We start from the raw sequence: 17,097 nt of genomic DNA on the forward strand, positions 1-17,097 counted from the left end.
ACTACTATAATACTGCTCCTATATACAAGAATATAACTACTATAATACTGCTCCTATATACAAGAATATAACTACTATAATACTGCCCCCTATATACAAGAATATAACTACTATAATACTGCCCCTATATACAAGAATATAACTACTATAATACTGCCCCTATATACAAGAATATAACTACTATAATACTGCTCCTATATACAAGACTATAACTACTATATACTGCCTCCTATATACAAGAATATAACTACTATAATACTGCTCCTATATACAAGAATATAACTACTATAATACTGCCCTTATATACAAGAATATAACTACTATAATACTGCCCCCTATATACAAAAATATAACTACTATAATACTGCCCCTATATACAAGAATATAACTACTATAATACTGCATCCTATATACAAGAATATAACTACTATAATACTGCTCCCTATATACAAGAATATAACTACTATAATACTGATCCTATATACAAGAATATAACTACTATAATACTGCCCTTATATACAAGAATATAACTACTATAATACTGCCCCCTATATACAAGAATATAACTACTATAATACTGCCCCCTATATACAAGAATATAACTACTATAATACTGCCCCCTATATACAAGAATATAACTACTATAATACTGCCCCTATATACAAGAATATAACACTATAATACTGCTCCTATATACAAGAATATAACTACTATAATACTGCCTCCTATATACAAGAATATAACTACTATAATACTGCTCCTATATACAAGAATATAACTACTATAATACTGCCTCCTATATACAAGAATACAACTACTATAATACTGCCCCCTATATACAAGAATATAACTACTATAATACTGCCCCTATATACAAGAATATAACTACTATAATACTGCCCCCTATATAAAAGAATATAACTACCATAATACTGCCCCCATATACAAGAATATAACTACTATAATACTGCCCCCTATATACAAGAATATAATTACTATAATTATCTTTTTTATTTGAAAACTTGCAACAAATTATTACAATACCTTTGCAATACACTCATAACAGATAAAGAAAATAAACGTATGTCTCTTAATAACATCACAATCATTAAACAAACCATAATATATGAATATTGCTCCAGTATAGATTGTTTCAACTATTTTTCATGATATTATTCTAGACAGTATTACAGGAGAGTTCTTCTTTATTGGTGACCGGGCAGCATCGCGCACACCACAGAGGGTACACGGTCACCACATTTATGACATATAGTGAACCTCTATGATATAAACGGAGTTCGGGGTAGAAGTCTCCATACAGCAGCTGAGAGTTTCACTGTCCCACTAGATGTGGTGACTGCAGGGACACAGCAGGGACATTACTCTGTAGATAAGTCTCTTGTATAAAGAGGACATTGGTTTTTTGTCAGACAGACGCTGGAATATCGCCTGCCGCCTGCTACTATTCTTCACACTGTTCACATTGATGGAGGTGATTTTCAGCCTCATCCTGGTTACATGTCTTTCCTACTTTTTTTCCTTCTTCCACTGCTATGTCCTGTAACACCCCATCTTTTGGTGGACATTGGGGGGTCAGCATCTTCATCCTGAGGTTCGTCATCTGGGTTGTGTGAGGAGACTTGCTCCATCTCTGCTTCTTGTTCCTTGTCATCTTCTCCCAGCGCACAGTAACGTCCCCCAGTTATCGCCAGCACTGGAGACTCCGGTGATTTCTTTGCAGCAGTGATTTTTTTCCTAGAAGAATCATCTGTTTTACTTCTCCTTTTAACCGTCTGAAATCCCTCCTCATCGATACTGGTCGCTGCGGCTGGCCCAGCTGGTTTTTTACTGGTCGATGCGGCCGGATCAGCTGGTTTTTTACTGGTCGATGCGGCCGGATCAGCTGGTTTTTTACTGGTCGCTGCGGCTGGCCCAGCTGGTTTTTTACTGGTCGCTGCGGCTGGATCAGCTGGTTCTTTATTGGTGTTGGGCAGATGTTTAGATGTTTTGGTGACAGAGTGACTGGATATTTTACTTTTAGCATGACCTCTATTTTCAGTGGCTGGTGACACTTGTGCAGCATCCACAGATGGGACATTCGTCCCTGGAGCAGGGTCTCGGGTACTTTGGCTCACATCATCGTTGGGGCTTCCAGGTTCTGGGGTTGTATCTACACATATGGAGACATCCTCCTGGTCTTCCTCCATGGCTTCTTTAAAGGTCTCCTCTTTATTATGTTCTGCATGTGTACACTCCCGGAATGTATGTCCAGGTCCTAAGCACAGGTTACAGATGACAGGTCCTGTACAATCGTCCTTCACATGCCCAAACTGACCACATAGTGAGCACTTAATACGGGAACAGTTGAATGCCAGGTGTCTACCCCCACATCTATGGCACAGTCACAGTTGACCAGGGTAGTAACATATGCCTCTCTCCTAGCCCAGGTAGAAGGAGTGCGGCAGATGTCTGGTCACTCCATTCTCCTGAACCAGCTGGATCTTGACAGAATATCCTCCATTCCAGATCTCCTCCTCATCATAGATCTTTGTTGGCAGTCTCTTCACCTCACAATATCTGCTCAACCAGTGCTGCAAATCTGCCAGAGCCACCACCTCAGACTGGAACAGGACGGTGGCAGTGACTACCTGGGGTTTAGTCAGCTGGATGACATGTAGATGCTCCCACATCGCGTGCTCCTTTGTATCGTTATAAATACTCCAGAACAAGTCTAGACTATATTGCAGCTTGAAACTGATGTCATAATTCCTGCTGGAGGGAACGTGGATCAGAGCGAACACCTCAGAAGCTTTAAACTTCATAAACTCCTTCAACAAAACTTTCCCAATGTAGAGTCTGGAGGGGAGGTTTTCCTCTGGTCCTGAGTACCTGATTCTGACCACGTTCCTCCTCTGAGGTGGGGGGTTAGTCGGTCTTGTGACGCTGGAGAACAGTCTCCTGTACTGAGGTCTGTCAGCAGGTGGGTTAGGACTGGACCTCTCCTCAGCTGATTGTACTGCAGATCCTCCTGTGTCTGCTCCTGATCGCTGTGTAACCTGCACTCCATTCACTGACACTGCGGACGGCTGAACCTCCAGAACAGGGTCTGCAATGTCCGCCTCAACCTGTGCCGCTGGTTCATCCGATATCAGACTGTCAATCACCGCGCTGAGCGAGGTCTCACTTACAATGTCAGTATATGCGGCACTTTCTTGCTCACTCCCAGGAGTGCCACTCGCATTCACTTCATCTGTACTGCACATAGAGTCTACTGCAGTTAACCCCTCGTCAGCTGGCACAAATTTCTCTGCAGCTTTAGCAGCATTTGTGTTGGCTGATTGCACAGACCCCACACATGATGAGAGATGTGATCCTCCAGCCACTGCACACACATATCTTCCAGGGTTTCCCTGTGCCACAATATTATACACAGTCTTATAGTCAGTGTCTTTTTTTGCAATGATATTTTTTCTCTTCACAGTTTGGGCTCTGGTCTCCCTTTTGTTCTCACTTGCCCGGTTCTTTATTTTGGGTACTGTGCATGATTCTTTCTGCAATCTCTCCTTCAATATAACCAGCTCACGTGTGCAAACATCCAGACACTCACATTTCATCAGCTTTGCCTTTGGATCAGTCTCTTGGTTAATTTCAGTTCTCAATTTGCGAACTTGCATTTCCATTTTAAAGATATTTTTCTTTGTCATTTTTGTGCACAATTCACCAACATCATGAGATTCAGTTGACTCACCAGCCACCATTTCCAGATCATCACCTCCACCATCTCCATGCTGCAGGCCAAACTCCAGACTCTGGGCTTTCCCAGGATCATCAGCCCAGGACCCCTCCCCTCCACCTGGGTCAGAAGCCATGCATAGTCCTAACAGGGAGCTCACAAGCACACGTCTATCCTCTCCTATGGACAAGAATATAACTACTATAATACTACCCCTATATACAAGAATATAACTACTATAATACTGCCCCCTATATACAAGAATATAACTACTATAATACTGCCCCTATATACAAGAATATAACTACTATAATACTGCCCCCTATATACAAGAATATAACTACTATAATACTGTTCCTATATACAAGAATATAACTACTATAATACTGCCCCTATATACAAGAATATAACTACTATAATACTACCCTCTATATAAAAGAATATAACTACTATAATAATGCCCCTATATACAAGAATATAACTACTATAATACTGCTCCTACATACAAGAATATAACCACTATAATACTGCCTCCTATATACAGGAATATAACTACTATAATACTGCTCCTATATACAAGAATATAACTACTATAATACTGCACCTATATACAAGACTATAACTACTATAATACTGCTCCCTATATACAAGAATATAACTTCTATAATACTACACAATATATACAAGAATATAACTACTATAATACTGCCCCTATATACAAGAATATAACTACTATAATACTGCTCCTATATACAAGAATATAACAACTACAATACTGCCCCTATATACAAGAATATAACTACTATAATACTGCCCCTATATACAAGAATATAACTACTATAATACTGCCCCCTATATACAAGAATATAACTTCTATAATACTACACAATATATACAAGAATATAACTACTATAATACTGCCCCTATATACAAGAATATAACTACTATAATACTGCTCCTATATACAAGAATATAACAACTACAATACTGCCCCTATATACAAGAATATAACTACTATAATACTGCCACCTATATACAAGAATATAACTACTATAATACTGCCCCTATATACAAGAATATAACTACTATAATACTGCTCCTATATACAAGAATATAACTACTATAATACTGCCCCTATATACAAGAATATAACTACTATAATACTGCTCCTATATACAAGAATATAACTACTATAATACTGCTCCCTATATACAAGAATATAACTGCTATAATACTGCCCCCTATATACAAGAATATAACTACTATAATACTGTCCCTATATACAAGAATATAACTACTATAATACTGCCCCTATATACAAGAATATAACTACTATAATACTGTCCCCTATATACAAGAATATAACTACTATAATACTGTCCCTATATACAAGAATATAACTACTATAATACTGCCCCTATATACAAGAATATAACTACTATAATACTGCCCCTATATACAAGAATATTACTTCTATAATACTATCCCCTATATACAAGAATATAACTACTATAATACTGCTCCTTATATACAAGAATATAACTACTATAATACTACCCCTATATACAAGAATATAACTACTATAATACTGCTCCTATATACAAGAATAGAACTACTATAATACTGCTCCCTATATACAAGAATATAACTACTATAATACTGCTCCTATATACAAGAATATAACTACTATAATACTGCTCCTTTATACAAGAATATAACTACTATAATACTGCCCCTATATACAAGAATATAACTACTATAATACTGCCCCCTATATACAAGAATATAACTACTATAATACTGCCCCCTATATACAAGAATATAACTACTATAATACTGCTCCTATATACAAGAATATAACTACTATAATACTGCCCCCTATATACAAGAATATAACTACTATAATACTGCCCCCTATATACAAGAATATAACTACTATAATACTGCTCCTATATACAAGAATATAACTACTATAATACTGCCCCTATATACAAGAATATAACTACTATAATACTGCTCCTATATACAAGAATATAACTACTATAATACTGCTCCTATATACAAGAATATAACTACTATAATACTGCCCCTATATACAAGAATATAACTACTATAATACTGCTCCCTATATACAAGAATATAACTACTATAATACTGCCACCTATATACAAGAATATAACTACTATAATACTGCCCCCTATATACAAGAATATAAATACTATAATACTTTCTCCTATTTACAAGAATATAACTACTATAATACTGCCCCCTATATACAAGAATAGAACTACATAATGCTGCCCTCATATACAAGAATAGAACTACTATAATACTGCTCCCTATATACAAGAATATAACTACTATAATACTGCTCCGATATACAAGAATATAACTACTATAATACTGCTCCTATATACAAGAATATAACTACTATAATACTGCCCCCTATATACAAGAATATAACTACTATAATACTGCCCCTATATACAAGAATATAACTACTATAATACTGCCCCCTATATACAAGAATATAACTACTATAATACTGGCCCTATATACAAGAATATAACTACTATAATACTGCCCCTATATACAAGAATATAACTACTATAATACTGCTCCTATATACAAGAATATAACTACTATAATACTGCCTCCTATATACAAGAATATAACTACTATAATACTGCCCCTATATACAAGAATATAACTACTATAATACTGCCCCCTATATACAGGAATATAACTACTATAATACTGCTCCTATATACAAGAATATAACTACTATAATACTGCCCCCTATATACAAGAATATAACTACTATAATACTGCCCCTATATATAAGAATATAACTACTATAATACTGCTCCTATATACAAGAATATAACTACTATAATACTGCCCCCTATATACAAGAATATAACTACTATAATACTGCCCCTATATACAAGAATATAACTACTATAATACTGCTCCCTATATACAAGAATATAACTACTATAATACTGCTCCTATATACAAGAATATAACTACTATAATACTGCTCCCTATATACAAGAATATAACTGCTATAATACTGCCCCCTATATACAAGAATATAACTACTATAATACTGTCCCTATATACAAGAATATAACTACTATAATACTGCCCCTATATACAAGAATATAACTACTATAATACTGTCCCCTATATACAAGAATATAACTACTATAATACTGTCCCTATATACAAGAATATAACTACTATAATACTGCCCCTATATACAAGAATATAACTACTATAATACTGCCCCTATATACAAGAATATAACTTCTATAATACTATCCCCTATATACAAGAATATAACTACTATAATACTGCTCCTTATATACAAGAATATAACTACTATAATACTACCCCTATATACAAGAATATAACTACTATAATACTGCTCCTATATACAAGAATAGAACTACTATAATACTGCTCCCTATATACAAGAATATAACTACTATAATACTGCTCCTATATACAAGAATATAACTACTATAATACTGCTCCTATATACAAGAATATAACTACTATAATACTGCCCCTATATACAAGAATATAACTACTATAATACTGCTCCCTATATACAAGAATATAACTACTATAATACTGCCACCTATATACAAGAATATAACTACTATAATACTGCCACCTATATACAAGAATATAACTACTATAATACTGCCACCTATATACAAGAATATAAATACATAATACTGCTCCTATATACAAGAATATAACTACTATAATACTACCCCTATATACAAGAATATAACTACTATAATACTGCTCCTATATACAAGAATAGAACTACTATAATACTGCTCCCTATATACAAGAATATAACTACTATAATACTGCTCCTATATACAAGAATATAACTACTATAATACTGCTCCTATATACAAGAATATAACTACTATAATACTGCCCCTATATACAAGAATATAACTACTATAATACTGCTCCCTATATACAAGAATATAACTACTATAATACTGCCACCTATATACAAGAATATAACTACTATAATACTGCCCCCTATATACAAGAATATAAATACTATAATACTTTCTCCTATTTACAAGAATATAACTACTATAATACTGCCACCTATATACAAGAATATAACTACTATAATACTGCCCCCTATATACAAGAATATAACTACTATAATACTTTCTCCTATTTACAAGAATATAACTACTATAATACTGCTCCTATATACAAGAATATAACTACTATAATACTGCTCCTATATACAAGAATATAACTACTATAATACTGCTCCTATATACAAGAATATAACTACTATAATACTGTCCCCTATATATAAGAATATAACTACTATAATACTGCCCCCTATATACAAGAATATAAATACTATAATACTTTCTCCTATTTACAAGATTATAACTACTATAATACTGCTCCTATATACAAGAATATAACTACTATAATACTGCCCCCTATATACAAGAATATAACTACATAATGCTGCCCTCATATACAAGAATAGAACTACTATAATACTGCCCCTTGTAGATAAGAATATATAATTCTGTATATAGGATTATAAGGTATAATTATTATATTATATATTATGTACAGTTACAACAATTAGTCGTTTCTACCTTCATGATAATGAGATTAATCTACTGACCCTGCCCTCTATTGACAGTGAGATGACTCTGCTGACCCTGCCTCTATTGATAATGGGATTACTCTGCTGACTGCCCTCTTATGATAGTGAGATGACTCTGCTGACTGCCCTCTTATGATAGTGAGATGACTCTGCTGACTGCCCTCTTATTATAGTGAGATGACTCTGCTGACCCTGTCCTTTAATAAAAATGTGATTACTCTGCTCACCACACTCTCATGATAATGAAATCACTTTGCTGACTTTACCCTTTAATGATAATAAGATCACTATTGATCCTGTCCTTTTAATGATAATGAGATGACTCTGCTGACCCGCCCTCTAATGGACCTGGTTCTATAGCACCTGCATTGTACACACTGTGTGTGGGTCATCAGCTTGCACAGCGCATACAATGTGGATGTTATATGAGTCACTATCGGCAGCGCTGGCATGTGGATTCCTCAAGCGGCATGTCTGGGTTACTGGAGATGTTCCTGGCTTCTTGGACATTATGCTGATAGTATGCTATAATACTTCCTGTGATTGTGTTTATGATGTAGAAATTATCTGCCGAACCGATGTACTGCAGGTTGTGATGAGGCTCCACCCATTATCCTTCTAAGCCACGCCCAAGCTTGCAGAGTTTTCATAAACCTTTTTTAATTTCTGACTAATTATTCAGATAATATGGAGATTTTTCTACACAGGAATAGGATAGACTTCCTTTATTGTCTGTTTAGATATTGCAGCACATTGTGTTTGCTTTATGGCAGCTGCAATGAATGGGAGTCAGTTGAATGAGACAGTTTATAGATTATTACATGTCTGTTATAGTTAATTCTTGTATAACACCTGAAACAACACTCCTGGGGCATCTTTTCTTAGAATTCGACATTATGCCGTTATTACTCCTAGAACTTTATGAAGAAGTTGACAGCGGTGTTACCAATTAGGGGTGTGTCCCTTCAAAAACTGACACTGTCCAATCAGTGCTGGGGAGTGAGACTGTGTAGGGACACGCCTCTATGGCAAAGAGAAAGGTAACACCCAGTTGTCAATTTATTCAGACATTTTTAGGAGGAATAATAGAGGACTGGCACAACGCAGAATTCTAAGGATTTTTTTCCCAAGAATTGTTATTTCATGGCAAAACCATGTCTGAACTAAAATAGAAGAGAGGTGAAGGTTTGGATTTTTTCAAGCACAAGCCGCTTATCTCTGAATTCTTTATTTTATTTTTATTTCCAGGTGTCCCCGCCGTATTTGTTACAATATGGGTAAGGGAAAGAGCAACCTTGGCCGACACAGGGTAAGTAGAAGAACTGAACCACAGACTAAAATGATTTACATCTACATTAATTATTCTGTACTGATCCGGAGTTACATCCTTTATTATACTCCAGAGCTGCATTCACTATTCTGCTGGTGGAGTCACTGTGTACATACATTACATTACTTATCCTGCACTGATCCTGAGTTACATCCTGTATTATACTCCAGAGCTGCACTCACTATTCTGCTGGTGGAGTCACTGTGTACATACATTACATTACTTATGCTGTACTGATCCTGAGTTATATCCTGTATTATACTCCAGAGCTGCACTCACTATTCTTCTGGTGGAGTCACTGTGTACATACATTACTTATCCTGTACTGATCCCGAGTTATATCCTGTATTATACTCCAGAGCTGCACTCACTATTCTTCTGGTGGAGTCACTGTGTACATACATTACTTATCCTGTACTGATCCCGAGTTATATCCTGTATTATACTCCAGAGCTGCACTCCCTATTCTGCTGGTGGAGTCACTGTGTACATACATTACATTACTTATCTTGTACTGACCCTGAGTTACATCCTGTATTATACCCCAGAGCTGTACTCACTATTCTGCTGGTGGAGTCACTGTGTACATACATTACTTATCCTGTACTGATCCCGAGTTATATCCTGTATTATACTCCAGAGCTGCACTCACTATTCTGCTGGTGGAGTCACTGTGTACATACATTACTTATCCTGTACTGATCCTGAGTTACATCCTGTATTATACTCCAGAGCTGTTCTCACTATTCTGCTGGTGGAGTCACTGTGTACATACATTACATTACTTATCCTGCACTGATCCTGAGTTACATCCTGTATTATACTCCAGAGCTGCACTCACTATTCTGCTGGTGGAGTCACTGTGTACATACATTACATTACTTATCCTGTACTGATCCGGAGTTACATCCTGTATTATACTGCAGAGCTGCACTCACTATTCTGCTGGTGGAGTCACTGTGTACATACATTACATTACTTATCCTGTACTGATCCTGAGCTACATCCTGTATTATACTCCAGAGCTGCACTCACTATTCTGCCGGAGGAGTCACTGTGTGCATACATTACATTACTTATCCTGTACTGATCTTGAGTTACATCCTGTATTATACTCCAGAGCTGCACTCACTATTCTGCTGGTGGAGTCACTGTGTAAATTCACTGTATAAATTGATATAAATATAATTGTGCTCCCACAATATGAGAAAATTAGAAAGTTCACTGAAATAACAATTGAGTAAAATATACCTTTTATTAGTAACTCATTTTAAAAACAGGGGTAACACACCACTGTGAAATAAGCCCCACCGTGATAGTTTAAAAACGTATTAAACAGAAAACACTGAGTCATTATGATAAATATATCTCAGTGTTTGTAACAATGTTTCACTGACAACAGCATTTGACCTGGGCACAACAGTAGTACAATCCCCAAAGTGCACCAGTGTCCGTGAACAAAACACCGGAACTCCTAGCGCTGGGTGTAAACAATGCTACTGTCCCCTATGCAGACATTCAGTATACAATGAAAGACCCTACGCGTTTCAGATACTCATCCTCAGGGGTCCGTATCTTGGTCACTCTGGCCTCATCACCAGCGATAATGGTATTCAACAGCAGATATTCTGCTGTGCGTCACGGGAAGATGCTCGTATCGATGTCAACGGCATACTTCATTACAGGCGCTAGGTTACTATAAGCCCCAGACTCCACCCCTCGTTTTGGCGGCGATACATAAACTGACCAATCACAACACCCTCTCGATTCGTGACACCTGCCCATGTGACCCCCCGCCGTCAGCTGACAGCCAGGGGTCATCATCGACCGCATCAATCCGAACGCGCAGGCGCAGTGGGAGCCAGGGACGTATCGCCCGGACTGCCAAGTAGGAGGAAGGTAAGAGCAAGCCGATAATTTGTTTGTGAGTATGTCTTGCGGGACAGTTACCCACCGCAAGTGGACTGCCTCAAATAAGCAACTCTTAAGTTTAAAAACACATATTAGGTGGACGAGATAGCGGATTCCCTCCCATTTGAAATATTTAAACACAAGATCTCTGAATATGTTAAGGGGCCAATATGGCCATATCAAACATAGTGAACTATGCAAAATACAACCACCCAACCAAAAGGCCACCCGAGGTGAATATTGGCCGTCTAAGGTGGAGGAATGGTATAACATATTAAATAAAACAAGTATAATTAGTCTGCTCGTTTAAACCCGCTGGTTGTATGCATGCCAGTCTATGGATCCATTGGGCTTCTTTGCGTAGAATAAGGTTGTCCCAGTCACCTCCTCTTTTGGGGGGTCTAATAAGTTCAATTGCTTGAAACTTTAAACATGCTGCTTGGCCTTGGTGTTTGGCATGCACATGCTTAGATATTGGGGTGTCCCTAGCATGGATAATATCTCCAACATGCTCCCTTATCCGGCGCCGAAATTGTCGCGCCGTTTTTCCCACATAATTAAGGGGGCATGGGCATGTAATGAGGTAAACCACCCCCGCTGTTTTGCAATTGACAAAATCCCGAATGTTGTATTTCTCCTGTGTTGCAACACTGGTAAAGCTATTCCCTTTGAGAATGAAGTCACAAGCTTTACAGCTACCACATCTGAAGGTGCCTGGTATTTGTCTATCCAGCCACGTACCCCTAGGTAAAATGGGGTCAAAACAGCTATGCATGACTCTATCCCTGATGTTTTTCCCTCTCCGATACGTAACAGAGGGCCACTGTGTGATCTGATCAACCAAATCTGTATCAGAACTGAGAATACGCCAATACCTTTTCAGGATTTGCATGATCTCATTTTGTTTAGAATCATAGGTGCCTATGAGTCTCGTAACTTGTTCTTCTTTACGTTTTTTAGGAACCAGGAGACATTGCCTGTCTGCGTCCCTCGCTCCCTCATAGGCCTTTCTGATTACACCCTTGGGGAAACCTCTATCCTTCAATCTTATCTTGAGTTCCTGAGCCTGGAACTCAAAGTCACCCATGGAGCTACAATTCCTGCGTACTCTCATAAATTGGCCTTTTGGAATGCCACGTTTGAGGGGATAAGGATGACAGCTGTTCCATTGCAAGAAACTATTGGTTGCTGTTTCTTTCCGGTGTACCTTTGTACGAATTGTACCTTCTCCTGTTTTTATAATTTTCAAATCCAGAAAAGACAATTCTTTCTCACTGATCTCACATGTGAACCTTAGCCCTATATCATTTGTGTTGAGGGCTGCTACAAAGCTATGGAACTCCTCTGCTGTAGAGTTCCAAAGAAGCAGCACGTCATCAATATATCTAATCCATAGTCCAATGGACGAAGTCCATTTTGTAAAATTGTCCCCAAAGACAATCGTCTCCTCCCACCAGCCAAGAAATAAATTTGCATAGGTGGGAGCGGCAGGACTCCCCATTGCAGTGCCACATTGCTGATGAAAGATCTTATCTTCAAAGATAAATATATTTTTTTCAAGAACGAATTGTAATAACTGCAAAACAAATTGGTTATGGGCTGCAAACTGAGTGCCCCTTGATCCAAGGAAGTACTCGATCGCCTTGTAACCCAATTTGTGAGGTATGGATGAATACAACGCCTCAACATCCAGGCTAGCCAACAGTGTGCCTCTCTCCAAAGAAATACCATCAATCTGTTTCAGAACATCCATAGTGTCACGTACATATGATGTGAGACTCAAAACAAAAGGGCGCAACACCTGATCAACATATGTACTCACATTTTGAGTTAGATTATTAATGCCTGAAACAATAGGTCTGCCACGTAAGGGGGGATAGCCTTTGTGGATTTTGGGCAGGCTATAAAAACATGCCATGATGGGAAATTGTGGAAACAGGAACCCAAACTCGCTAGCACTGATCAGAGATCTGCTCTTTGCATCACTCAGAATGCCCAGCAACTCTTTCTTGAACAGTGCTGTGGGGTTATCCTTCAAAATGGTGTAACAGTCAGGATTAAGTAAAATGTCCTCACACATTTTTTTATAGTCATCTCTGCTCATGACCACGATATTCCCACCTTTATCAGATGCCTTTAGAACGATACTTTGTTTTTTCTCTAAGGTGGTCAGAGCTACTCTTTCGGACCAGGACAGGTTGTTGTCTATGCCCCTAATGTCCTGACTGAGATTTTTGATTTCATCTCCCACCATTTCCACAAATAAATCCACATTGGTAAAATCTCCTATAGGTGGCAGCTTTCTACTCTTCAATTTAAGATCGGTGAAAGGACCTAAACCTGGGGTTCTACCAGATTCCTCTAGTAACCCCTCTAAGGCCACCAGGCCTTCCATATCAGACTCTTCTAACCCCAATTCAATGCATTTTTTTCTATTATGGTGTTTGAAGAATTTGATCCATTTGAGTTTGCGAGCAAACAAATTAAGATCCTTTATCCAAGAAAATGAGTCAAATTTAACAGTGGGGACAAAAGAAAGGCCCTTTTCTAGCAACGTGTTCTCTGATGCACTCAGATTATAATCAGATAGGTTAATGATTCGTAGTCTATCCATATTTCCCTTCACTAATCCTTTTGTCCCCTCAGCATGTAGCGGGAAAACAAGAACAAGTTACGAGACTCATAGGCACATATGATTCTAAACAAAATGAGATCATGCAAATCCTGAAAAGGTATTGGCGTATTCTCAGTTCTGATACAGATTTGGTTGATCAGATCACACAGTGGCCCTCTGTTACGTATCGGAGAGGGAAAAACATCAGGGATAGAGTCATGCATAGCTGTTTTGACCCCATTTTACCTAGGGGTACGTGGCTGGATAGACAAATACCAGGCACCTTCAGATGTGGTAGCTGTAAAGCTTGTGACTTCATTCTCAAAGGGAATAGCTTTACCAGTGTTGCAACACAGGAGAAATACAACATTCGGGATTTTGTCAATTGCAAAACAGCGGGGGTGGTTTACCTCATTACATGCCCATGCCCCCTTAATTATGTGGGAAAAACGGCGCGACAATTTCGGCGCCGGATAAGGGAGCATGTTGGAGATATTATCCATGCTAGGGACACCCCAATATCTAAGCATGTGCATGCCAAACACCAAGGCCAAGCAGCATGTTTAAAGTTTCAAGCAATTGAACTTATTAGACCCCCCAAAAGAGGAGGTGACTGGGACAACCTTATTCTACGCAAAGAAGCCCAATGGATCCATAGATTGGCATGCATACAACCAGCGGGTTTAAACGAGCAGACTAATTATACTTGTTTTATTTAATATGTTATACCATTCCTCCACCTTAGACGGCCAATATTCACCTCGGGTGGCCTTTTGGTTGGGTGGTATTTTGCATAGTTCACTATGTTTGATATGGCCATATTGGCCCCTTAACATATTCAGAGATCTTGTGTTTAAATATTTCAAATGGGAGGGAATCCGCTATCTCGTCCACCTAATATGTGTTTTTAAACTTAAGAGTTGCTTATTTGAGGCAGTCCACTTGCGGTGGGTAACTGTCCCGCAAGACATACTCACAAACAAATTATCGGCTTGCTCTTACCTTCCTCCTACTTGGCAGTCCGGGCGATACGTCCCTGGCTCCCACTGCGCCTGCGCGTTCGGATTGATGCGGCCGATGATGACCCCTGGCTGTCAGCTGACGGCGGGGGGTCACATGGGCAGGTGTCACGAATCGAGAGGGTGTTGTGATTGGTCAGTTTATGTATCGCCGCCAAAACGAGGGGTGGAGTCTGGGGCTTATAGTAACCTAGCGCCTGTAATGAAGTATGCCGTTGACATCGATACGAGCATCTTCCCGTGACGCACAGCAGAATATCTGCTGTTGAATACCATTATCGCTGGTGATGAGGCCAGAGTGACCAAGATACGGACCCCTGAGGATGAGTATCTGAAACGCGTAGGGTCTTTCATTGTATACTGAATGTCTGCATAGGGGACAGTAGCATTGTTTACACCCAGCGCTAGGAGTTCCGGTGTTTTGTTCACGGACACTGGTGCACTTTGGGGATTGTACTACTGTTGTGCCCAGGTCAAATGCTGTTGTCAGTGAAACATTGTTACAAACACTGAGATATATTTATCATAATGACTCAGTGTTTTCTGTTTAATACGTTTTTAAACTATCACGGTGGGGCTTATTTCACAGTGGTGTGTTACCCCTGTTTTTAAAATGAGTTACTAATAAAAGGTATATTTTACTCAATTGGAGTCACTGTGTACATACATTATATTACTTATCCTGTACTGATCCTGAGTTATATCCTGTATTATACTCCAGAGCTGCACTCACTATTCTGCTGGTAGAATCACTGTGTACATACATTACCATACTTATCCTGTACTGATCCTGAGTTATATCCTGTATTATACTCCAGAGCTGCATTCACTATTCTGCTGGTAGAGTCACTGTGTACATACATTACCATACTTATCCTGTACTGATCCTGAGTTATATCCTGTATTATACTCTGGAGCTGCGCTCACTATTCTGCTGGTGGAGTCACGGTGTACATACATTACATTACTTATCCTGTACTGATCCTGAGTTATATCCTGTATTATACTCCAGAGCTGCACTCACTATTCTGCTGGTAGAGTCACTGTGTACATACATTACATTACTTATCCTGTACTGATCCTGAGTTACATCCTGTATTATACTCCAGAGCTACACTCGCTGTTCTGCTGGTGGAGTCACTGTGTACATACATTACTAATCCTGTCTGATCCTGAGTTACATCCTGTATTATACTCCAGAGCTGCACTCACTATTCTGCTGGTGGAGTCACTGTGTACAAACATGACATTACTTATCCTGTACTGATCCTGAGTTATATCCTGTATTATACTCCAGAGCTGCATTCACTATTCTGCTGGTAGAGTCACTGTGTACATACATTACCATACTTATCCTGTACTGATCCTGAGTTATATCCTGTATTATACTCCGGAGCTGCGCTCACTATTCTGCTGGTGGAGTCACGGTGTACATACATTACATTACTTATCCTGTACTGATCCTGAGTTATATCCTGTATTATACTCCAGAGCTGCGCTCACTATTCTGCTGGTGGAGTCACGGTGTACATACATTACATTACTTATCCTGTACTGATCCTGAGTTATATCCTGTATTATACTCCAGAGCTGCACTCACTATTCTGCTGGTATAGTCACTGTGTACATACATTACATTACTTATCCTGTACTGATCCTGAGTTACATCCTGTATTATACTCCAGAGCTGCACTCACTATTCTGCTGGTGTAGTCACTGTGTACATACATTACATTACTTATCTTGTACTGACCCTGAGTTACATCCTGTATTATACCCCAGAGCTGCACTCACTATTCTGCTGGTGGAGTC

At 38.5% G+C, this 17,097-nt stretch overlaps 1 protein-coding gene across 1 annotated transcript in view; it reads left to right on the top strand.

Moving 5' to 3' along the window:
* The window catches only part of PTH1R (parathyroid hormone 1 receptor), a 302,033-nt gene that overhangs the window by 268,197 nt on the left and 16,739 nt on the right, over positions 1-17,097 (top strand). Inside the window, exon 8 of the mRNA XM_075827916.1 lies at positions 9,660-9,720. Within this exon, the coding sequence (XP_075684031.1) occupies positions 9,660-9,720 (61 nt within the window). The remainder of the gene's footprint in view (positions 1-9,659; positions 9,721-17,097) is intronic.

This window comes from Rhinoderma darwinii, chromosome 5, assembly GCF_050947455.1.
Source record: "Rhinoderma darwinii isolate aRhiDar2 chromosome 5, aRhiDar2.hap1, whole genome shotgun sequence".
Classification (NCBI taxonomy): Eukaryota; Metazoa; Chordata; class Amphibia; order Anura; family Rhinodermatidae; genus Rhinoderma; species Rhinoderma darwinii.